We start from the raw sequence: 23989 nt of genomic DNA, 5'->3' as shown, positions 1-23989 counted from the left end.
CCTCATGAGTTCATCTGTCGCCACCAGCTCCGGTTGGACCGGTTTTGCGCATGGTCAGTTTCATCCTTCCTCACCCCCTCCTCCCCCTCCTCCCCTCCCTCCCTCCTCTCATCACATCCTCCGGCAGCATCCACCTCTCCTCCGGATGCGACCGCAGCCGCCCGACCCCCGCCTGCTCGCGGCATCAGCACCAGGTAAGACCCCGCTGTCTTTACGACTTCTCCCCCCAATCGACTCTGCTCGTCGGATGATCGGTGCTTGAGGCGAGCGGCGCGGGGAGGATGCTGCCTCCCTGTCTGCCTGGATACCGACTCTATCCCCCGGTGTGTGTGTGTGTGTGTCTCCGTGTCCGCCCCTTCACCCCTCCCAGAGAAATCGCCACTCACCGTCGCCGGGTTGGAGCCGTTGACTCCGCGACCCTCCCTCCTCCTTCAGTCCGTGTTATCGGTCGTCAGGGCGGGATCAGGACGGACGTGTGAGTTGGTGCGGGGGTTTTTTTTTATCTGTCCCGGCTCAGAGCCTGATTATTATCTCTGCCACACACACACACACACACACTAGTGGTTCAGGTTTTGGCAGTGTGGCGCATCACAAGGTCACGGTGATGGTGATGGGGATGCTGATGCTGAGGCTGAGGCTGAGGGTGATGGTGATGGGGCGGGTGGAATGACACCTTGTCCCCGGGCTGCTCCACGGCTCCCCGGGGGGGGGGGGGTAAGTGGGCTGCTCCAGCCTGGACCTCACTGGCCGCAGAAAAACAAGAAGAAAACGTGGAGCTTTCTTTTTTGTGGAGGAGAAATGCAAAAAAAAAAAAAAAAAAAATTAAAAAGAAATTATGGTTGAAAAATGACACCCCGGGTTGAAGAGACGACGTGGTGACGGCTGTGACGTGTCAGGAGGACAGATTATAACCTGGTTGTGGAGATTATTAGTCTATAACTATTCCCTTTCCATTAATATTGTTCATAATGGTTCTGGTGGAACCCGATGTTTGAACATGGAGGTTGTGTGTGTGTGAGTGTGTGTGTGTGTGTGTGTGTGTGTTAACCTCCCAGGGGGCTCCAGCCCAAAAAACGTTGACCCCCCCCCCCACCCCCACCCCCACACACATTTTCATTATTTTCTCGGGCACCCAGAAACCATCATTTGATCAATTAGTCGTTTGATGTAAAATTAATTGGCAATTTTAATTATTGATCGTCTCAGACGGGTATAGTAAAGAGACTCTCTGTGTGGTTTGAGGATGTCTGAAGAACTTCACCTTGTTCATTTCATATACAACCTAAATTATTTATCAAACTTGATTGTCAGACTATTTAATAGATAATGGATGTTAAACTCCTGCGTTGGAATATGAATATGTTGCCCCAGATGTTCTGTGGGCCCGTTTGAAGATGGACACAGCAAGAACCAAGAAGCAAACTGAAGTGACGTCATGGCTGATGTGGCATTTTCCTGGCTCCATTCATGGATCTGTTGGGTCTGTTGAGGTTGTTGGAACTGTTGAGGTTGTTGGATCTGTTGAGGTTGTTGGATCTGTAGAGTCTGTTGAGGTTGTTGGATTTGTTGAGGTTGTTGGATCGGTAGAGTCTGTTGAAGTTGTTGAGTCTGTTGGATCTGTTGAGTCTGTTGAGGTTGTTGGATCTGTAGAGTCTGTTGAGTCTGTTGGATCGGTTGAGGTTGTTGGATTTGTTGAGGTTGTTGGATCTGTAGAGTCTGTTGAGTCTGTTGGATCGGTTGAGGTTGTTGGATTTGTTGAGGTTGTTGGATCTGTTGAATCTGTTGAATCTGTTGGGCCTGTTGGGTCTGGTTGGTCTGTTGGATCTGTTGGATCTGTTGGATCTGTTGGATCTGATGTGTCTGTTGTATCTGTAGTATCTGATGTGTCTGTTGTATCTGTTGGATCTGATGTGTCTGTTGTATCTGTTGGATCTGTTGGGTCTGATGGGTCTGATGGGTCTGTTGGGCCTGTTGGATCTGATGGGTCTGTTGGGTCTGTTGGATCTTTTGGATCTGTTGGATCTGTTGGTTCTGTTGGATCTGTTGGTTCTGTTGGTTCTGTTGGATCTGTTGGGTCTGATGGGTCTGATGGGTCTGTTGTATCTGTTGTGTCTGTTGTATCTGTTGTATCTGTTGTATCTGATGTGTCTGTTGTATCTGTTGGATCTGTTGGGTCTGATGGGTCTGTTGGGCCTGTTGGATCTGATGGGTCTGTTGGATCTTTTGGATCTGTTGGATCTGTTGGTTCTGTTGGATCTGTTGGTTCTGTTGGATCTGTTGGATCTGTTGGGTCTGTTGGATCTGTTGGGTCTGCTGGATCTGTTGGGTCTGATGGGTCTGATGGATCTGTTGGGTCTGATGGGTCTGTTTTGTGTCTCAGGGTCCCAGGGTGCAGTGATCCAGCTTTGGTGGTATTCTGATTTGAACTTCTGCCTCTTCTTTCTGCTCCACAGAAAGAAGAGGCAGCGATAAAGGTGACGAGAGGAGAAGAAAAAGAAGAAAATGGAAGTAAGCCAAAACCGAGGTGAGGTGCTGCTGGTTCAGATGATCTGTGCGTATCTGTCTGTGTGTGAAACTACTTAAAGCAATTAATCAATTATCAAAATAGTCTGCGATTAATGTAGTAGTCACTTACTGATCGATTAAAAGAACATATTATATTTTTAAAACCGTATTTAGTTATGTGTTGCGTTCCCTCGGCACTTGTCTTGATCACACCACGATTATTATTTTTCAGCGACACCAACGAGCAGGAGAATGGTGAAGACATGAGCACGTGGAGCAGATTCCCATGGAGTCCTCTCTCAACGCCGTAGAGCTGCGGGAGCTGCGGGGCGGAGGAGGCCGGCGAGGCGGGTCTCCGACGCCGGTCTCAGGGCCGTGGAGAGCGGCCACAGTGGGCTGCGCCGCCCGGGGCTTCGAGAACGTCTCGTACCAGCAGGACGAGGAGCAGAACCACCGGCAGGGGGCGGAGGAGGAGTCGGCGAGCTGCCCGCCCTCGAGCTCAGCCAACCGCAAGGTGAGTTTGGTCGCTCCAAACCTTTTTCGCACAGGTTGCCTGTCCCCACATGTCCTCGTTGTGGCACGAAAAAAAACGGATTATCTTATTTTTGGACCTTGGATGTATTATAACACCATGTTGGCTGTTCTGCAGCCGATGGTTGTGTCTTCAGATTAATTTTAATAATCCCACAGGGGTCGAATGTCTCTCCGGCATGTTCGCTCAAAGAAGAGCAGAATGGTACGTGACCTTCCTGAGCTGGGGGACGTTGCAAAACACTCAACATTTAACGTGAAAAGGTTTAACGCCACCAAAGCAGCGATCGATAATCACCAGATTTCTCCCAGATATGCTTCGTCATGAACACGTACACCTGTCACAAAACCAAAACCGAAATCTTTTGATTGTGGATGTTGTGGTACATTAAGCGTTTGTCCCAATAGAAGCCCGTTATGAGGAAAAACACTTAACGTGACTTAACGTGACTTAACGTCAGATGACGTCCAAGTGATTCAAAGCAAAAGCACGAACAGAAATGATAAGATCCTTCTGAAATACATGAACATTATTAAAAGACTTTTTTAATAAACACCACTGACGCAGAAATGGAACCGGACTGTCGGTCTGATTCCATTTCAGTCACAAGTTTACTTTGACTATTTCAAAGGTTTCAGCTTTCACATCTCTTCTTCGTGTGATTGTGCTTTATCGCTCTCTCTCTCTTTGTTTCATTCTTTCATTGATTCTCCATCTCTTTCTCTTATTCTTTCTCTCTTTCATTCATTCCTTCTTTCTTTTCTCTCTCTCGTTCTTGCTTCATTCATTTATTCTGTCTCTCTCTCTTTCTTTTATTCTTATTTTTGCTCTCTCCTTTTCTGTCACTCATTCTTTTTTCTCTTTCTTTCATTCATTCTCTCGTTCCTTCTTTTTTCATTCTTTCTTTCTCTTTCATTTTTTCTCTCTTTCTTCTTTCTTTCATTCTTTTCTCTCTCTCCCGGCAGCAGCACCAGGAGCTCTGCTCACAGTCGTACGATGAAGAGGAAGACGGTGTCGGCGGCGGCGGCGGCCGGGGGCTGGAGGACGGACCGGACTTCACAGAGCTGAATCCCGCCGACGACCACTCAGCCGACTACGGCTTCATCTTCGCCCTGGTGTTCCTGGTGAGCGGGATCGTCCTGGTGGTCATCGCCTACACGATCCCCCGGGAGGCCAAGGTGGACCCCGACTCGGTGTCCGCCCGCCAGATGGAGAAGCTGGAGATGTACTACGCCCAGCTGGGCTCCCACCTGGACAAGTGCATCATCGCGGGCCTGGGCCTGCTGACTCTGGGCGGGATGTTCCTGTCCGTGCTGCTCATGGTTTCCATCTGCCGCGGCGAGATGTACCGACGCCGGGCGGCGTTCGTCCGACCCAAGAGGACTTACGGCTCCATCAACCTGAGGATGAAGCAGCTGGCGACCGGAGAGGCGGAGGAGGGCGGCGACGGAGGAGGAGGAGGCGAGGAGTTTCTGGGTGGACGCGAAGAGACGCGGGACTCCAGACCAGAACCAGGAGCGAGCGGGCCTCCTCCGAGCGCCGCTCCTTCCTCTTCGGCCGCTGCACATAACGCCTAACTGCTCCTATGGTTTGGCCTTCCTCCGGTCAGAGCGCTCGGTTGCAAAAGTGGGGGAAGCAAAATGGTGCAGACGCCCCCATGTGAAGCACATGTCGAGCACGAGGCGCCCGACCGCAGCGGTTCACGGGTGATTGATTCTGACCGATCGCAACGGATGTATGACTTCACGGACGAGGGGCTCGAAGGAGGCGAGAGGTAAGGCCGCGGCAGTGCGGATGAGAGCACGGTTGTATATCAGAGATTCGAGAGCTAAGATATGAATCAGAGACTTTACAGTACGAAGCGCATGGTGTCCAACAGAACCTGGAGCAATCAAAGATCAACACGCAACGGAGAAGTGCGGCGATCGCCACTGAATCGCCGCATGAGCAGCAGATGTTCGACGTGGAAATGTAGATACATTATAATTCCTGATCATGAGATTTCACCTTTAACACAGATTTGTTGAACATCTGACTCGTCGTGTTGCTGTGAGATATAAATCAACCGATGTGGCGGAAGCAGCTTCGCCCGCGCCGAATGAACCGAGGCAGCGTGTTTGGACGATAAGGCGTCGATCAGCTGTGACATTTACACTCATAAAACACATAAAATCATAATATATCATAATAATGGGAACAAAAAAAGTTTTTTTAAATCTTAAGGTTTCGACCGGACTGAACCTTTAATGACACAGCGCCTACGTATTCATATTCTATTGAAAACAGATGTTATTTATGTCATGTGAGGATACGATGAGCCTTAACGAGCAAACAACACTGTAAATTGTGAATACACACGAATATTGTGACGCTAATGTATTGAGGTCTGTGTATTGAGCCAATTGGCCGAGGGTTACGTAGCCTCCACCAAGTGGTTTTGGGGGCTCAGTGCTTGGCTTGACCTATATCGAGCTGTTTATTTAAAGAAATATGTACCACATTTTTACTTCACATGACAAATATACTGTAAATACATAAACATGTAGACGTGTCGGATGTAGAAGACCAGCAGACGCTAACGCTCAGAAACCAAAATACGCAAAGCAGGTATACGCAACATTTGGGAAACCTCATCACGGATTATGGACAACAACAAAACAACAGATTAAACAAAAACAACAGAACTCAACATGTGCCGTTCAACAATATTTAATATTCAGAGTAATTTAATAACAAACCACCAAAGTAGAATTTAATCGTTAGTAGATGTTAGACCTGCAATTTATTAATCAACTAATTATAAAGTGACACAATTAAAATTGTTTCTTTTGTCCCAAAAATGACGACGGAAGAGAGATTTAGTTTAATAATTAGTTAAATAAAGTTAAATAAAAAGGAAAACCAGCAAATTGCCCCAATTTTATTAACTTTTTTCCAGATTTGATGATGATAAAGTAATTATGAAAACAGTGGCAGATTAATTGTCTCCCAATCAACTAATTTATTATTTTATTGTCGATTTATTTATTGTTTATTGGGTTTATAACCACTCGTTTCGTATCAAAATGTAATATTCATGGTCAAATTAGGCACCAAATTATAAATTCTCCAACACCTATTTGTTGCAGCTCTACTAGATTACAACCCATTTTTTATTTGTCATAATTGATTATTAAGAAAAAGGCTTCAACAAAATATATTGCAGAAAATTAAGAAACGATTTAGTTGCACCGCCGCAGTCTGTCTCTGCTGATGTGTCCTTGAGTCAGGAAAGTTGAGGCCCCGTTCAAAGTTTTTTACGTTTGGCGTCTTCATCGACTTAAAACCAACGCCGACCAGAATCCATTCACCAAGAGGTCGCGACGTGATCGGTTGTACGACACTCACGTCGTCGTTTTTTCCCTTTTGTCCTCTGACAGTGGCAGATATTAACGTGTGGCGGAGAAGAGAGAGAAGAGCGGTAGATGTAGTGACCTTTTGTTGAAGGCCTGTCGTTCTGATAGGTTCGAAAGAAGTCGTCGTTTGATGTTAAATGTAGTGCACGACAACGAGCCGCTACGCTTACCTCAACCCCAACCGTTACCAAATCAAACGCAGCATTTAAAAGCTTAAAAAGTGTCAAATCAAAGAAAAGGTGAGATGTTCCGTCGTCGCCCGCCGTCTTTTGAATTCCAGGAGACGTGACAACTCATCTGGTGGTTGGTACCGTGTTCTCGGCCCGCGTCGTTTGTCGCGGTGCCTTCAGGCGCGTCCCCAGATCGGTGGCCGCGGCGGCTCTCGTCGGCTTCGCCCGGGTCGAGTCGTCCTTGAGCTACGGGTTGTTTGGTGGAGGAACCGACGCCACTGCGCAGACTCCAAATGGCGTCAAAATCTTGCGATGGCGGGCGGCGCCGGTTGTGGAGTTGTGGAAGACGACAGCCTCTAATCTGCGCTCCAGCTGTTCCATCTTTACCGCCTCCTGTCGAAAGATCTTTGTTGTCCGATGCCGATCCCGTCGCACTCGCATCTATTTCCATCATCCGACTGGAGGTCAACCGCTCAGCTTGCGGATGTGTAAAGACAGGGAGACGGAGGGAGGTGGTTGGGAGGAAGAGGAAGGAACTAACTAACTCCCACGCAAGGTTCAACAACCAGAAGATCAGAACGCACGAAGACATGAGGAGGGAAAAGAGCAAAACCACGTTTCAGCCTCCTCTTGTGACGCGGTCGAGTGTCGAGACGCGAGAAAATCAATCTTTGTTCTGTCGGGCGGCGCGACGACTCCGTTCCCATAGAAATAGTCTATTTATATCGGGGGTTGTTGCGTGGGGCAGATCTCGGATGTCATGGAGAGTCCTTGCGCGGACGCGGCAGAGGACGGTCGGCGGCGTTGGCCTCGTGTGTGTGGGAATAACTCATCTTTAGGGTGGACGTTTAAAGTGACGAGGAGGATATCTGGTGGGAGACTAAGAACTCGAGAGATTAATAACTTGACCTGAGAGATTAAAAACGACCATAAAATGTAGAAAAAGCATCGACAAGGGATTCTGGTAACCTGGTGACGTACCAACATTTGTACAACTCACCAACGGCCTTTGATTTAAAGGTTTCCACGCGATCGCCATCGCTCACGTACTCGTCTGCGTAGTTTGTCCACTGGCGAAACGGTTCCCGACCTTTTGCTTTTAGCTCGTCATCCTTCATAGTACAGCGCAGTGTTTTACTTAGCATCCCTCGTCACAGGTAACAGATATTCATGAGCTGCAGGTCGTTTATTTGACGTGTAGACAGAAAGAAAGACAATACCCAGAATGTCATGGTAAAATTAAAAGAGCTATTGAGAAAACTAATATATTTTTCCGGAACGAAAAGGTGCCAATTCCACAGAATCAGTATGAAAAAGATCACATTTTATCGGATTTTTTTTTTTTTGTGAACTGAAGCCTGTCTTCTGTGTACCGACCAGCAGGGGGCGACCCTATGAGAACGTGACTCCACTTCTCACTTGATTCATAACGTCAGTAAGACATTTTACAGAGGAGTTTATGGTTCAATCCCTCGTTTCAAGTCTTATCAACTCGTGATGTTCAGTTTGTACATTACGGTCGAATGCACGTCGCGGTGGGTGGACGCTAGATTTCGACTGTACGAAAAAACGATCTAGGAAAACTATCGATGCCATAATTGACATATAATTTAAAATCAAGTTGTGGGCTTCAACCGTAACACGTCACTCTGTAACCGCGACGTCTGATAAGCGAAGCTGACGGAGGGAGAGTCGGTTGTTCTCGGACACGTGGACGCTCAGGCGTGGAGGACGTCGACCACCGAGCGTCTGCACAAACGCAGGCCGGCGCCTGAACGCGTAGTTGAACGCACATCGGCACAAGACAGATAACTTCTTATGGTCTCTCCCCCTGGCGCCACACTGAGGGGTCAAAGGACACAGTCAAGGTCACCTCAGCAGAGAGCAGGGCGTCGACCCTGAGCTCCAACTCATTAATCACATCCACGTCCTGCTGCTTCAGGACAAAACGAATCCAGCGAAGGTCGAGCAGAGCAGCGACAGCAAAACCACCCTGAGCGACGGTGCTTCCTCTTCCCAGGCCGCAGCTCCGACGCTTTACGTACAGATGGAATATGCACAAAAAAGAAAAACACACATCCGTCGCATTTTAACTCCGAGACTCGATGAATGTACAAATCAACGCCGCGACATCCCGACGCCTGGTCGTCGTCGTCCGCGCGCTTCACACACGCTGCTTTGAGCGGTCGCGTGATTCCACGACTGTGATACACGTGATTCCAACACTATTGTACAAAACATTCCTGTTCTTTATTTTAACGGTATGTCTCGAAACGTGCACAGTTGGTAGATGTATATTTAACGAGGTAAAGCGATATTTCACACTGGCGGAATTTTGAATGAGCTTTTAACTGGCAGCGGCAGCGGGGGCGTTTTCAATTTCCTGAACTTGTTTTATTCTACATTTTTAAATTGACAAAACACAAATAACATATATATAAATATATATAAAAATATACACACACACACACACACACACACACACATTCCTGCAGTTATTCAATTATTATTTTATTTTCAGGGATTAGGATTCAGAGAATTCAACTCTCAGAATTCAACCCTACAAAAAACAGATCCTACAATTTTAAAACTAAAGTTTTATAAAGTTTGTAAGAAAAAGTTATATATATATATATATATATTCATTCAGCTTATAAAAATGTCGATAAGAATGCCATACCCCAAGTTATGAGCTCACGGTGGCGTCTTCCAAGTTTAATTTTTTCGGGACATTCGATTCAATTAACAATTGACAGAAGTCGACATTTTTGCTTTTGAAAATAACAATAATAATAATAATAATATATTGGATTTATAAAGCGCTTTTCATGTACCCAAATGACTGAAACCGATCGGTTAATAGATAAATATATAACCTTAAAAAAAACGCAGTTCCCACTGGAACAAGTGTTTGTGATACCTTGTAAAAAAAAGATTTATTATTATTCTGTCCAGTTGAAATATTGCTTTAAGAAACCAGAGTGAAATGATAAATATTAAAGTTTATGAAATGTATGAAAAGAAAAGAAAAGAACAATGTATTTAATATTATAATTATTATTACGTGGCCTGAGAAAGATGTTGTTTGTCTGTTTGTGGATCAAAGATGTGAATCTTTATTTACAATCTGTGTCCGACAGTGAAAGTAACATTTAGCACAGAACAAAAATGGGATACTGAACAATTTAAAGGGATATTTCACTTTTTTGAAGCAGTTTTCTTTTCTCTCTCAGCTGGTGGAAATGTTAATATTGTTTCCCTTTAACCCCGAGTGAAAACCAGGGTCTCTAGACTGTTGTAACGCAGACAAGGAGGTTTCATGTTAATGAGCTGATGAACAGTTCATTTGTTTTGAAGTTTGAGATTAAAAAATCCTGGGTCAGACGGAGCTGTTGATCTGGTTCAGGTTCGTGTTCACGTTAAATCAGAAAAACCCCTTCACCTCCGGGTGGCGCTATACGAAACTGTTTGGCCCCGATGAGCTGAACAAGTCGCTCACGTCAAAGAATTGATTATTTCTGGAGAACGGAGGATCCTGCTGAGAAACCCGGAGCCGTCCCTGAACGCCACATGGAGGCGTTCATGTAGTTCTGAGATAATGTGAACACAAGTTACTTTTTACGTTTAACAAATATGTGATCAAATGGGAATGTTCTCTCAGACCTTTTGTGATTCGTACTCTTGGAATCTCCTCAAGAATTCCATAAAAAAAAAAATGAAAACAACCTGTGATCATGTAAACATCAGTATCTGAAAAGAGTGAAGAGAATCTTAATGTTGAACAATCAAAGTGGAACTGAGTCCAAACAGTGTGAAGAGCACAGTGACGTACGTGTACAGTGTATAACTCTACGTTTGTTGTTAGCGTATCTTAATCTGACAAATCTGTCAAACCAAACATTCCTCTTGAAACCATCTAATCTAATCCCGGGAAAAAATCCAACGTGAGCACGAATGTCAGGAAGTCTTGAATGTTTCAGCTGAATTAAAGTCATAAATTCTCACCATAAAGAAAGAGATGAAACAAATATTATAAATGTGTGTGTGTGCGTGTGTCATCATTGGGCGACGTGGGCCCGTCTCTGACCTCACAGTGAGGCGACGCTGCTTCTGGACGTCGGCGAACCTGCATGTTGTTAATCGCGTGTGACGCTCTGAAGGTGCGACGCCTCGTGTCCTGTGAACTGAGGAGCTGTATTCTGTAAAACATGCTGTTTTTTAAAAATATGATTTTGTTTTAACGTGACCAATAAAACAAAAGATTGAATCTGTTTTTGCTGTTGTTTTTCGATCCGGTGAGCTGTCTGGTTATTCAGCTCTTAAACATCAGATGAACCAACCAGTAACAGTCGGTCGTCCCAGCCAACGTGGTTGTCAAGTGGTAGAAAACACATGAAAATACAATTTATGTTATTGAAATTATTCTACACTATCTTAAAAATGCCTCAAATTTTTTCATAATGTATAATGGTTGTAGTTTTCACCACTATATTTTAATTCTAATAAGTTAATGCAAATATAATTTACAAGCAGTTTGTATTAGTGGATTTATAGTTTTGTTTTGTTTTTTTCTTCGGTGGACACCGAGTGAGCGAGCTCCGACTGTCAATCAAATAGACCACGCCCCTAATTCTGCAGAATTTCAAACAGTAATATAACATAAATGGGCGAGTTATAAAAAAAATTCAACCCCCCCACAGTTGTCACGAAGGGGGGGTTCAGCCATTGGGACCAAACCCGTTTTTTGAACCAGGCTGTAAACAGGTTGAATTGTGCTGTAAAGTTGGGCATTTTAACATGGGGCTCTATGAGGATTTACTCGCTTCTGCAGCAGCCTCAAGCGGACATCTAGTGAACTGCAGTTCATAGCACTTCCGCACAGGCTTCATTTGTCAGCCTCAGAGTTGGCCCCTTGGATTGTGTTCACTAGAGGTCCAGAGAAAGATATCCTTTCTTCACTGGATTTAAAAATCCCATCAGGTAAGTATGCATGGATAGCAGCTACAGCCTTTTTCTGTCTAGCTGTCAATATGGCCACATTTCTATTTTTATAGCCACATTTCTATTTTTTTGGAGAAAATTTGTGTCACAAAGCCTATTGATGAGGAGGTCCGCACGGGGCGACACCTGCTGGGCGTTTATATCGCAACTACCTTTGGTTCTATCGACGCCAGTGATCTTTCTAATGATTGAAAACAGACTTCACTGTCCACTGGACATCCTGAGGGAAACTTACCCCGTGTTTCATCTTCGAGAAATGGTGCTGAGCAATTGTTTGGGGTCACCTGCTGAAGCTGCTGCCGCCGCGACCCGATCCCGGAGAAGCTGCTGACGACGATGATGATGATGATGATGATGCTGATGATGATGATGATGATGATGATGATGATGCTGAGCAATTACTCAGCTGCAATACAACAAAACCCTTTGTCCTTACCTTCTAACCACACGGCAACAGATCATTTGAAAGTCAATCAGCCATTTATTAACGACCACACATCCGAAGTCTGTCAGTACAACATCGAGCTGAATTCTTGTTTTTGTTTTTCTCGGCTAAAAACGGAAAAACGAAAAAATGACCCGTTGCTGGTTCCTGCCTGTGTCAATTGTACAAAGAAAAACCGGTTCAAACGTACCTTGGTCCAATAAGCAGTCCCGTTCATAACATCAACTACAGTTACAAGAGTTCCAATATCCGTCATGTGGGGTCACAAATGTTGAGTATATTTGCACAGTCTTCATAGCTCTACAGTTCTTTGAATATTTGATGGAGTCTAAATATTCATTGATTTCATACTCAAACACAGGAAAGAATGGTTACGAGCCCCTGAACTTACACCCGTGGATGTGATATGTATCAAGCAGAAATAAAAGATTGATTATAAAATACTTTCCTTCTCTCTCTGTCTTAGGTTCCACCACACCAAAGAAAACATCCTGAAAACAAAGAGAAATCTGTGACAAAAATGAGATTGGATGAACTCAATGAACATTTGACCAGAATTTCTCTGTATATGAACATTTCCAAAACATATGGGACATGTTTTCATCTGAGCTGTTACAGAAAGAGCTGTTGAGCTCAGTTAGTTTCTGTCTGAATCTGTTTGAATGAGCTCGAGAGGAGGGGCGTGGCTACGGGAGCTCGAGCGGGCGCTGTTTCCGCATGGTCCTAGGGCCTGCAGGATTCTCCTGTTTGTTTAATATAACGTTCGTTTTTGGATTGTGTTTTTACGACATTATAAATACATATATTTTTTTATTTTTTGTGCATTTTTAAAACCACGATGTTCTGGTAAATTAATAAAAGTTGTTTTCAAAATCCAAAAAATCTCTCTCACACTTAAACACACACGCACTCACTCGCACGCACCCACGCACACACACTCTCTCTCTCTCTCACACACACACACACACTCTCTCTCTCTCTCACACACACACACACACACACACTCTCTCTCTCTCTCTCTCACACACACACACACACACACACACACACACTCTCTCTCTCTCTCCCTCTCTCTCACACACACACACAGACACACACACACACACACACACACACTCTCTCTCTCTCTCCCTCTCTCTCTCTCACACACACACACACACACAGGGGAGGAGCAGCTGAAAACGAAAGTGTTCAGAGTCAGACTCCATTTTAACTGAGCAGAACAGGAGGAAAACAGGAAACTGCCTCATGTGAGTTCTCTCCTTTATTAAAAATACATAACATTTATGACTATAACTCATTGAAAGTGGTGACTGTCCCATGTTGGTGCCTGTGAGCAGCGTCTGTGGGAGGAAGGTCCAGGCTCCATCACAGAGAAGAGTTGGTTCATCAGAACAGAGGAAACGACAGAGTCACAGCTCTGAACACTCGTTGGAACAAGAGAGGACGAGGAGACGAACATGGAGGAACAGTGAGTGAACAGTCGTCCACAGGAGAAGCAGGAAGAAGAGAGACTATGAAGTGAAGACGACTCCTCACTGATTCTTTTATTCTGTGGAGTCTCTTCCTGTCTGGTCTCCTGGTCTCTGTGCGCTCACAGATAAACATGTGACGTGTGACGTGTATCTAGAGTCAAACTTTGTCTCAATGATGGATAGAGGATACACGTGGTTTTAATTGTACACATGTTAAACCAATGAGGAGCCTCTAACTTTAGAGCTGCAGGACTGACTGTTTATTATAATGAGCTTGTGTGTCTCCAGTGTTGGAGCTTCACCTCTCAGACCAGAGAAGATGAGTGATCTGCAGGAAGAAGAGGACAGAGCAGAGTCTCCAGTGTCCAGCTGTGTGTCCATGAAGAGTGACTGGTCCAAAGATGAACCTCCAGACTTCAGTCCTGAACCTGGACCCTCACACTCTGAGTAAGAGACTGTGTCCACACTTCACTTTGTGTCTGGTTCAGTCAATCGACCTCCAACATGTCGATGTAGAAACTCTTCACAGTTTCCAGTCACAGAGGAAATGTTCAGAAAGGGAAGATGATCATTACAAGTTCTGATGATGTGATTTGTCCACAGACAAAGATCAGAGTCTCCAGTGTCCAGCTGTGTGTCCATGAAGAGTGACCGGTCCAAAAGTCTCATTATAAACTTCAGTCGTGAACCGGGACCCTCACACTCTGAGTAAGAGACTGTTTCTACTGTGAACTGGTCTGAACATGATTCAGTGTTGAAATGGATTTCACATTTATGAGTTGGTGCCAAAGATCTTTACTCAGGATTTTTCTAAAGTCACAGTCACATTGTGTTTGTTCTTCATTGAACCTGCTCAGAGGTTTTGTGCAGGAACATTGAAGAGAAGCAGCAATGATGAAATATTTTTTGCATTTTCACATGTCCAAAAATGGAACTTGCAAATGTACAACTGCATTAAAAGTGAAACGATTGTGTGAGATGATATTTACATTGGACTAGTGAGCTGTGTGTTACCGTCACTGATGTAATGTGTCATAAAGAAAAGTCTCCATGTCCACAGACAGAAGAGGAGTCATGCTGTGCTTCTTGTCAGGACGTCCTGAAGGATCCAGTCTCCACCAGCTGTGGACACTGGCTCTGCAGACGCTGCATCACCTCATACTGGGACCAGTCGGGTTCACCAGGAGAGTCCTCCTGTCCCCAGTGTGGACAAAGATCCAGAACAGGACCTGGAGCTCAGACAGCAGATCCGAGCAGCTCTGTGCAGAGTGAGACTGAACTTCTGTCTGATGGTTTCATTTGTTAAATCATTCAGCACTGACTTTTAATATGATTATAAAAACCACAAGATTAAAAACCTTTGATTTGTTTGACAGGTCCAGTTCAGAATGTGTCCGTCAGTCGGGCTGATTGTTTTGCTTTAATCCAGCTGGTAACTTTTCTTGAGAGCATCATTCAAACAACTTCACACTCGACAAGGTTCATTTGTTATTGCTGGACTTTCATCCAACGTTTATATAGATGATTTATAGTTTGTATATTTGATTTTCTTGAACTGTTTAATCCAAAATTAAACACCGCACTTCCTCTGGTCCTCAGACAAACAACCGCCAAGTTTGACGTCGATCGTATGAGCGGTTGTCTAGAAATCCTAGAAACAGAAAGACAAAGATTTGTCCGTTCATAGTTGTAACTAATGAAAGTGATCATCAGATTCTCTGTCTTCAGTCTGACTCTGGTTCTTCTCTTTCAGCAGATCGTGGTCTGCAGCAGGTTCTAGATGAACATAAGATCAGTCTGAGGACGAGATGTGAACGTGTGACTGAAGGAAGTGATGAGAGAGGAAGTGAAACCCTCCTCAACAGGATCTTCACTGAGCTCTACATCACAGAGGGACAGAGTGAAGAGGTCAATACTCAACATGAGGTGAGGCAGCTCGAGACGACCTCCAAGAAGAAGACCCTCCATGAAACTCCCATCAAGTGCCACGACATCTTTAAAGACGGACTCGACCAGCAGAGACGCATCAGAGTTGTCCTGACGAACGGCGTCGCTGGCGTTGGAAAAACCTTCTCGGTGCAGAAGTTCACTCTGGACTGGGCCGAGGGTTTGGAAAACCAAGACGTCAGTCTGCTGATTCTGCTTTCGTTCAGGGAGCTGAACCTGATCAAAGACCAGCAGCACAGTCTTCTCACGCTGCTCCATGTTTTCCATCCAACATTACAGAAGGTCACAGAGGAGAAGCTCGCTGTCTGTAGACTGTTGTTCATCTTTGACGGCCTGGATGAAAGCAGACTTTCTCTGGATTTCAACCACAGGGAGGTTGTGTCTGATGTCACACAGAGGTCATCAGTCAACGTGCTGCTGACGAACCTCATCCAGGGGAATCTTCTTCCCTCCGCTCTCGTCTGGATAACCTCCCGACCTGCGGCGGCCAATCAGATCCCTCCGACTTGTGTTGACAGGGTAACAGAAGTGCGAGGCTTCACCGACACCCAGAGGGAGGAGTACTTCAGGAGAAGGTTCAGTGATGAAGAGCTGTCCAGCAGAATCATCTCACACGTGAAGACGTCCAGGAGCCTCCACATCATGTGTCAAATCCCAGTCTTCTGCTGGATCAGTGCTACAGTTCTGGAGCACATGTTGACCACAGACCAGAGAGAAGAGCTGCCCAAGACCCTGACTGACCTGTACTCACACTTCCTGCTCGTTCAGACAAGGAGGAAGAAAAACAAGTATCATGAAGGACGTGAGACGAGTCCACAGGAGCTGACGGAGGCCGACAGGGACGTTCTCCTGAAGCTGGGGAGGCTGGCGTTTGAACATCTGCAGACAGGAAACATCATGTTCTACCAAGAAGACCTGGAGCGCTGTGGTCTTGACGTCACAGAGGCCTCGGTGTACTCAGGAGTTTGTACTGAGATCTTCAGAACAGAGTGTGTGATCTTCCAGAAAACCGTCTACTGCTTTGTTCATCTGAGCGTTCAGGAGTTCCTGGCTGCAGTCTACATGTTCCACTGTGTCACCAACAGAAACACAAAAGTACTGGACGACTTCCTGGGGACGAATTGGAACAACACACGTGACTCTCCTCTGGAAGACTTCCTGAAGACGACCATGAAGAAATCCCTTAAAAGTCAAAATGGACACCTGGATCTGTTTGTCCGCTTCCTTCACGGCCTCAGTCTGGAGTCTAACCAGAGACTGTTAAGAGGCCTGATGGGTCAGAGAGAGAACGATCCAAAGATCATCCAGAGAGTCATCGACAACCTGAAGGAGATGAACAGTGATAAAATCTCTCCTGACAGAAGCATCAACATCTTCCACTGTCTGATGGAGATGAACGACCTCTCAGTACATCAGGAGATCCAAGAGTTCCTGAAGTCAGAGAACAGATCAGAGAAGAAACTCTCTGAGTTCCACTGCTCTGCTCTGGCCTACATGCTGCAGATGTCAGAGGAGGTTCTGGATGAGTTGGACCTGAACAAGTACAACACATCACGGGGGGGACGACAGAGACTGATCCCAGCTGTGAGGAACTGCAGAAAGGCTCGGTGAGTCCAGACCAATGATGGACGACGTGTCTCCACCTCCTCCCACTGAACTAAACTGAAGCCACAATATCTCAGATACTGGTGCCGCCATCTTGTGCTGGTGACGTCATTCTGAGTCAGAGTCTGTGGCAAATTACAATGTGTCACCATGTTGTTATAGGATCTAATAACTAATTAAATCTAAACATACTGGTTCATGACCTGTACTGCAACCAGCCACCAGGGGGCGACACAGATCTTTAGGGTTCACTTTTGGGAGCTGTCATGTCTGTCAGGAAGCTGAGGAGTTTCCTCCAGTGATGTCACCTGAGTCAGCGTCAGTCTGGAATCGAGGCGACGAGTTTGAAAAGTAAACACGTGTCCTCATGTATCAGAGGTGTGGATGTATGAGAGCACATCAGAGTCAATGTCCTGCTTTTCATTCATTCATCTCGGATTCAAGTAAAACACAGATTCACATTAAAAGTCTGCGAGTATGAGAGAGAGTGATGAGGATTATTGTTACAAGTCCAACACAATGAGACTGGATCAGATGAACATGGATGTGTAGAGCAGATGGTAAATACATCATGACGTGTTTTCTCATCATATGAATCAAGTGTATTTTTATCACAGATTCTCTGCTTTTATATTTTCTCTTTTCACAGACTTACTGGCTGTGGACTCTCAGAGACTCACTGTGAAGTCGTGGCCTCAGCTCTGAAGTCCGACCCCTCCCACCTGAGACAACTGGACCTGAGCAACAACAAGCTGAAGGATTCAGGAGTGAAGGTTCTGTCTGCTGGACTGGAGAGTCCACATTGTAGACTGGAGACTCTGAGGTCAGTTCACTGACTGGATCTGTTGTGTTTGTTTTGGACACGTACATGTTAAATGTTAGAAGTTTCAGTTCTGCTGAGACCAGTCATAGTGTTTGTGAGTCGTGGAGACACTGAGATGTTTCTCAGGTTTCTGGTGATGCTGCTCATCTGAACATGACAAACGCTGCGTCTCTCTTCAACAAACACATATTGTTCAGAGCTCGTGTCACAGAAGTGATGGATCTGACAGTTCTGTGAAAAGTCAAAGTGTTCAAAGGGTCCAGTCGAGTTTCTCTTGAAAACACATCTATGAAACTGTTGTTCTGTTCTCATGGATGCACACGGTCATTGTACATGTGATGTAGGGACCAATCAGCAGACGAGCTCGACAGTGGCTCAGATCAACTAAACACAGGAAGTGAATGAAAGACACAATCAGGGATTTGTTGGCTGAGGAACCAGATTGAATGGACTCGACCATCAGGACCCGTCTCCACTTTGAACATGTTTTAATCTCACAGACCTTCAGGGAGAAGAAGGTCGTGTGACACGAGAGAATGAACAGAGGTTTTCAGTTGAACATCTCTGATTTGATATTTATCTTCTAGTTACAGTTTGGACTGAGGTCAGCAGCAGGTCACGAGTCTGTGTTGACATGAACAGGTGTATGAATGTTGTGCTGACATGATGATGATCCACAATAACAGAAAGACAGAGACTCATTGATCAGGATCATCAATGATTTTATTCTTTGTTTTATTCTTTATCCAGGTTGAGTCGCTGCAGTTTGTCAGAGATCAGCTGTTCTTCTCTGGCCTCAGCTCTGAAGTCCAACTCCTCCCTCCTGAGACAACTGGACCTGAGCGACAACAAGCTGCAGGATTCAGGAGTGAAGGAGCTGTGTGGTTTTCTGGAGAGTCCACACTGTCGACTGGAGACTCTGAGGTCAGACACCATGTTCATACTGTATATTGTTATTAATAACTCAGGTGTGCTGGTGTCTTTAAACGTGGGCGGCGACCATCTGACCAAATGTGTTCAACTAGTTCATAAATTCAACTCAGAACATTCACAGACTGGACAGACGAGGAACTTTTGATTATTTAGAACTTTGATTGAAGATGTCGTCTGTTCACACGTACAAGGCTGCTGATAGAAACATGAGTGAGGACAAAACCACAGTGAAGTCAGTTTTATTCTTTATTCATCATATGATTCTCCACATTATGGAACAGATGATCAGACACTGAATGATTTCCAGCACGAACTTTTCTAATGAAGTCTCATGTTTTATTCTTTATCCAGGTTGAGGAGCTGCAGTTTGTCAGAGATCATCTGTTCTTCTCTGGTCTCAGCTCTGAAGTCCAACTCCTCCCACCTGAGACAACTGGACCTGAGCGACAACAAGCTGCAGGATTCAGGAGTGAAGGAGCTGTGTGGTTTTCTGGAGAGTCCACACTGTCGACTGGAGACTCTGGGGTCAGACACCATGTTCACACTGTATATTGTTATTAATAACTCAGGTGTGCTGGTGTCTTTAAACGTGGGCGGCGACCATCTGAACCAATGTGTTCAACTAGTTCATAAATTCAACTCAGCACTTTCACAGACTGGACAGACGAGGAACTTTTGATTATTTAGAAGAGTCATGGTCATGTCCTGTCTCCTGCTGCTCTACACAGACGCCACAGAACCTTCTGTCGTGAACGTGTTTGACTCAACAATCTCCTGCTGTTTGTCACATGTGAACCACAAACTCTGGAAAATATCTGGATGCAATTCTGCGAACATTCTCCAGAGGTCCTGTCTGAAAACAGCTTTAGAACGAGTTGCACCAGGCAGGTTGTTCCAGAGAGGGGGGGCTGGATGGAAAAGGCCCGGTCCCCCTCGGCCCTCAGCTGTGACTGTGGAATATGGTCCACTGACTGTGGCCGAGCAACGTGGAGACAAAGACAAATCTCATCTCACTTTAAATGTCTCATCGTGTTTCACCTTTAAATATTTTGTTCATATCATGTTATCAGACAATTAAAAACTTTCAATTTCTGTGAGTTGGAACATGAAAGTTCATCTGACACTGACTGAAACACTTGAGTCTTTAGTCTTTAAGGTGTTTGGAGTTTCAGTTTTCTAAACCTCCATGTTCTCAACTTTCTTCATGTTGAAGGTACTCATGTGAGACATGGAGTACCACAAGGTTCTGTACTGGGACCAATACTTTTCACTCTATATATGCTTCCTTTAGGCAATATTATAAGAAAATGCCACATCAATTTCCATTGCTACGCTGATGATACCCAGCTGTATTTATCTATAAAGCCAGATGAAACTAATCAGGTAGACAAACTTCTGGAGTGTCTTAAAGACATAAAGGCCTGGATGACTTATAATTTTTTACTTCTAAATTCAGAAAAAACTGAGGTCATTATACTCGGCCCTAAACACCTCAGAGAAACATTATCTGATCATATAGTTACTTTGGATGGCATTACCTTGGCCTCCAGCTCTACTGTGAGAAACCTTGGAGTTACCTTTGATCAGGACATGTCCTTTGACTCACACATAAAACAAGTCTCTAGGACAGACAGCCTTCTTTCACCTGCGCAATATCAAGAACATTAGAAACATCCTCTCTCAAAAGGATGCTGAAAAACTAGTCCATGCTTTTGTTACTTCTAGACTGGACTACTGTTATTCATTACTGCTAGGATGCCCCAATAAGTCTGTGAAAAGCCTCCAGCTAATCCAAAATGCCGCAGCTCGAGTTCTGACAGGAACTAGAAAAAGAGATCATATTTCTCCAGTGTTAGAATCTCTGCATTGGCTTCCTGTAAAATTCAGAATAGAATTCAAAATACTGCTCCTAACATACAAAGCCCTTAATAATCAAGCTCCATCATATCTTACAGAGCTCCTAGTTTCATATTATCCCAATAGATCACTTCGCTCTGTAAATGCAGGATTACTTGTGGTTCCCAGAGTCTGTAAAAGTAGAATGGGAGGCAGAGCCTTCAGCCACCAGGCTCCTCTCCTCTGGAACCAGCTCCCAGTTTGTGTCAGGGATGCAGATACCCTGTCTACATTTAAAGTTAAACTTAAAACCTTCCTTTTTGATAAAGCTTATAGTTAGAACTGCTCAGGTGTTTAATAAACCATTTCTTTATTATGCTGTTATAGGCCTAGACTGCTGGGGGAACTTATATCATGAGCATCTTTCTCCCTCTCCCGTTCTCTCCTTCTCCCTCTTTCTCTCCCTTTATATCTCTCTCCTTCTCCCACCTTTTTCAATCTCTCTCTCTCTCTCTCTGCCCCCATGTATCTACATTACATGTCACTAACTCTGTTTTCTCTCTCCCCTAGTAGATCTGACCCCAGAGCTGCAGGATCCAAACCCGTCATTATTATTATTACTATCATTATTATTAATAACATCATTGTATTTATAAGTATCAGTTTTCACTAATTATAAGTATCAGTCTGGTAGAAATTAAAGCAACTGTTATACTACCCCCCCCATCCCCCGATAGGTTTACAGTACATGTCACTAACCCTGTTTGTGTTTTCTATCTCTCCTAGTGTATCTCTGACCCCAGAGCTGCAGGACCCAAACCCGTCATTATTATTATTGCTATTATTAATATTAATATTAATATCATCACTAATAATAACAACAACGTAATTGTATTTTTTAATTATAAGTATCAGTCTGGTAGAGATTACAGCGGCGGTTGTACAACTGTCCTCTCTCTCTCTTCTCTCCTACTGTCTCTCCTCCCACCCTCTTTCTGTCCACCTCTCCTCTATTCCCCCTCTCTCTCTCTCTTCTCTCCTCCTCTCTCTCCTCTCACCTCTCCTCTCTTCCTCCTCTCTCTCCTCACCCCAACCGGTCGAGACAGAAGCTCCGCCCACAACTGAGTCCGGTTTTGTCAGAGATTTCTTCCTGTTAAAAGGGAGTTTTTTCTCTCCACCGTCGCCAAGTGCTTTGCTCATTGTGGGATTTGTTGGGTTTTCCCTGTAATATTGTAATATTGACCTCACTATGTAAAGTGCCTTGAGACAATGTATGTTGTGATATGGTGCTATACAAATAAAATTGAATTGAATTGAACAGACGATGAAACACTGAACGGTTTCAAGAAGAGACTTTGTTTTCTACAGTCTCATGTTTTATTCTTTTTCCAGGTTGATGAGCTGCAGTTTGACAGAGATCATCTGTTCTTCTCTGGCCTCAGCTCTGAAGTCCAACTCCTCCCACCTGAGAGAACTGGACCTGAGCGACAACAAGCTGCAGGATTCAGGAGTGAAGGAGCTGTGTGGTTTTCTGGAGAGTCCACACTGTCGACTGGAGACTCTGAGGTCAGACACCATGTTCACACTGTATATTGTTATTAATAACTCAGGTGTGCTGGTGTCTTTAAACGTCGGCGGCGACCATCTGAACCAATGTGTTCAACTAGTTCATAAACTCAACGCAGCACTTTCACAGACTGGACAGACGAGGAACTTTTGATTATTTAGAACTTTGATTGAAGATGTCGTCTGTTCACACGTACAAGGCTGCTGATAGAAACATGAGTGAGGACAAAACCACAGTGAAGTCAGTTTTATTCTTTATTCATCATATGATTCTCCACATTATGGAACAGATGATCGGATACTAAATGATTTCCAGCAGGAACTTTTCTACTAAAGTCTCATGTTTTATTCTTTATCCAGGTTGATGAGCAGCAGTTTGTCAGAGATCAGCTGTTCTTCTCTGGTCTCAGCTCTGAAGTCCAACTCTTCCCACCTCAGACAACTGGACCTGAGGTTCAACATCCTGCAGGATTCAGGAGTGAAGGAGCTGTGTGGTTTTCTGGAGAGTCCACACTGTCGACTGGAGACTCTGGGGTCAGACACCATGTTCACACTATATATTGTTATTAATAACTCAGGTGTGCTGGTGTCTTTAAATGTCGGCGGTGACCATCTGACCCAATGTGTTCAACTAGTTCATAACTTCAACTCAGCACTTTCACAGACTGGACAGACGAGGAACTTTTGATTATTAAGAAGAGTCATGGTCATGTCCTGCCTCCTGCTGCTCTACACAGACGCCACAGAACCTTCTTTCGTGAACGTGTTTGACTCAACAATCTCCTGCTGTTTGTCACATGTGAACCACAAACTCTGGAAAATATCTGGTTCAATTCTGCGAACGTTCTCCAGAGGTCCTGTCTGAAAACATCTTTAGAAAGAGTTGCACCAGGCAGGTTGTTCCAGAGAGGGGGGGCCTGGATGGAAAAGACCCGGTCCCCCTCGGCCCTCAGCTGTGACTGTGGAATATGGTCCACTGACTGTGGCCGAGCAACGTGGAGACAAAGACAAATCTCATCTCACTTTAAATGTCTCATCGTTTTCCACATTGAAATATTTTGTTCATATCATGTTATCAGACATTAACAACTTTCAGTGTCTGTGAGTTGGAACATGAAAGTTCATCTGACACTGACTGAAACACTTGAGTCTTTAGTCTTTAAGGTGTTTGGAGTTTCAGTTTTCTAAACCTCCATGTTCTCAACTTTCTTCATGTTGAACAGACGATGAAACACTGAACGGTTTCAAGAAGAAACTTTGTTTTCTACAGTCTCATGTTTTATTCTTTATCCAGGTTGAGGAGCTGCAGTTTGTCAGAGATCAGCTGTTCTTCTCTGGCCTCAGCTCTGAAGTCCAACTCCTCCCACCTGAGAGAACTGGACCTGAGCCACAACGAGCTGCAGGATTCAGGAGTGAAGGAGCTGTGTGGTTTTCTGGAGAGTCCACACTGTCGACTGGAGACTCTGAGGTCAGACACCATGTTCACACTATATATTGTTATTAATAACTCAGGTGTGCTGGTATCTTTAAACGTTGGCGTCGACCATCTGAACCAATGTGTTCAACTAGTTCATAAACTCAACTCAGCACTTTCACAGACTGGACAGACGAGGAACTTTTGATTATTTAGAACTTTGATTGAAGATGTTGTCTGTTCACACGTACAAGGCTGCTGATAGAAACATGAGTGAGGACAAAACCACAGTGAAGTCAGTTTTATTCTTTATTCATCATATGATTCTCCACATGATGGAAC

At 44.7% G+C, this 23989-nt stretch overlaps 3 protein-coding genes across 5 annotated transcripts in view; all 3 read left to right on the top strand.

Moving 5' to 3' along the window:
- The window catches only part of LOC118308749 (NACHT, LRR and PYD domains-containing protein 12-like), a 988189-nt gene that overhangs the window by 961593 nt on the left and 2607 nt on the right, over positions 1 to 23989 (top strand). Inside the window, exons 21-23 of one of the 2 annotated variants that reach the window (XM_047332352.1) lie at positions 22060 to 22233; positions 22594 to 22767; positions 23528 to 23701. In XM_047332352.1, coding sequence (XP_047188308.1) covers positions 22060 to 22233; positions 22594 to 22767; positions 23528 to 23701 — 522 coding nt within the window. The remainder of the gene's footprint in view (positions 1 to 22059; positions 22234 to 22593; positions 22768 to 23527; positions 23702 to 23989) is intronic. The other variant, XM_047332361.1, reaches the window with a different exon arrangement.
- tmem74b (transmembrane protein 74B) lies at positions 87 to 9060 on the top strand. 2 transcript variants are annotated; one of them, XM_047332450.1, is made up of 4 exons: positions 87 to 194; positions 2454 to 2524; positions 2738 to 3019; positions 4006 to 9060. In XM_047332450.1, exons 3-4 carry the CDS (start codon positions 2792 to 2794, stop codon positions 4612 to 4614), a joined length of 837 nt encoding a protein of 278 aa, XP_047188406.1. In that variant the 5' UTR covers positions 87 to 194; positions 2454 to 2524; positions 2738 to 2791; the 3' UTR covers positions 4615 to 9060. The 2 variants fall into 2 exon arrangements, with proteins under 2 accessions (XP_047188406.1, XP_047188405.1); XM_047332449.1 differs by having other exon boundaries at positions 4003 to 9059.
- Positions 13925 to 18506, top strand: LOC118308803 (NLR family CARD domain-containing protein 3-like). The gene is made up of 6 exons (XM_047332895.1): positions 13925 to 14035; positions 14584 to 14791; positions 15277 to 17077; positions 17725 to 17898; positions 18243 to 18416; positions 18492 to 18506. The coding sequence occupies exons 1-5, from the start codon at positions 13925 to 13927 to the stop codon at positions 18301 to 18303; spliced, it is 2355 nt and encodes a 784-aa protein (XP_047188851.1). The 3' UTR covers positions 18304 to 18416; positions 18492 to 18506.

This window comes from Scophthalmus maximus, chromosome 6, assembly GCF_022379125.1.
Source record: "Scophthalmus maximus strain ysfricsl-2021 chromosome 6, ASM2237912v1, whole genome shotgun sequence".
NCBI classification, from domain to species: Eukaryota; Metazoa; Chordata; class Actinopteri; order Pleuronectiformes; family Scophthalmidae; genus Scophthalmus; species Scophthalmus maximus.
Note: the sequence above shows the minus strand (reverse complement) of the source record. Positions and strands in the feature narration are given on the sequence as shown.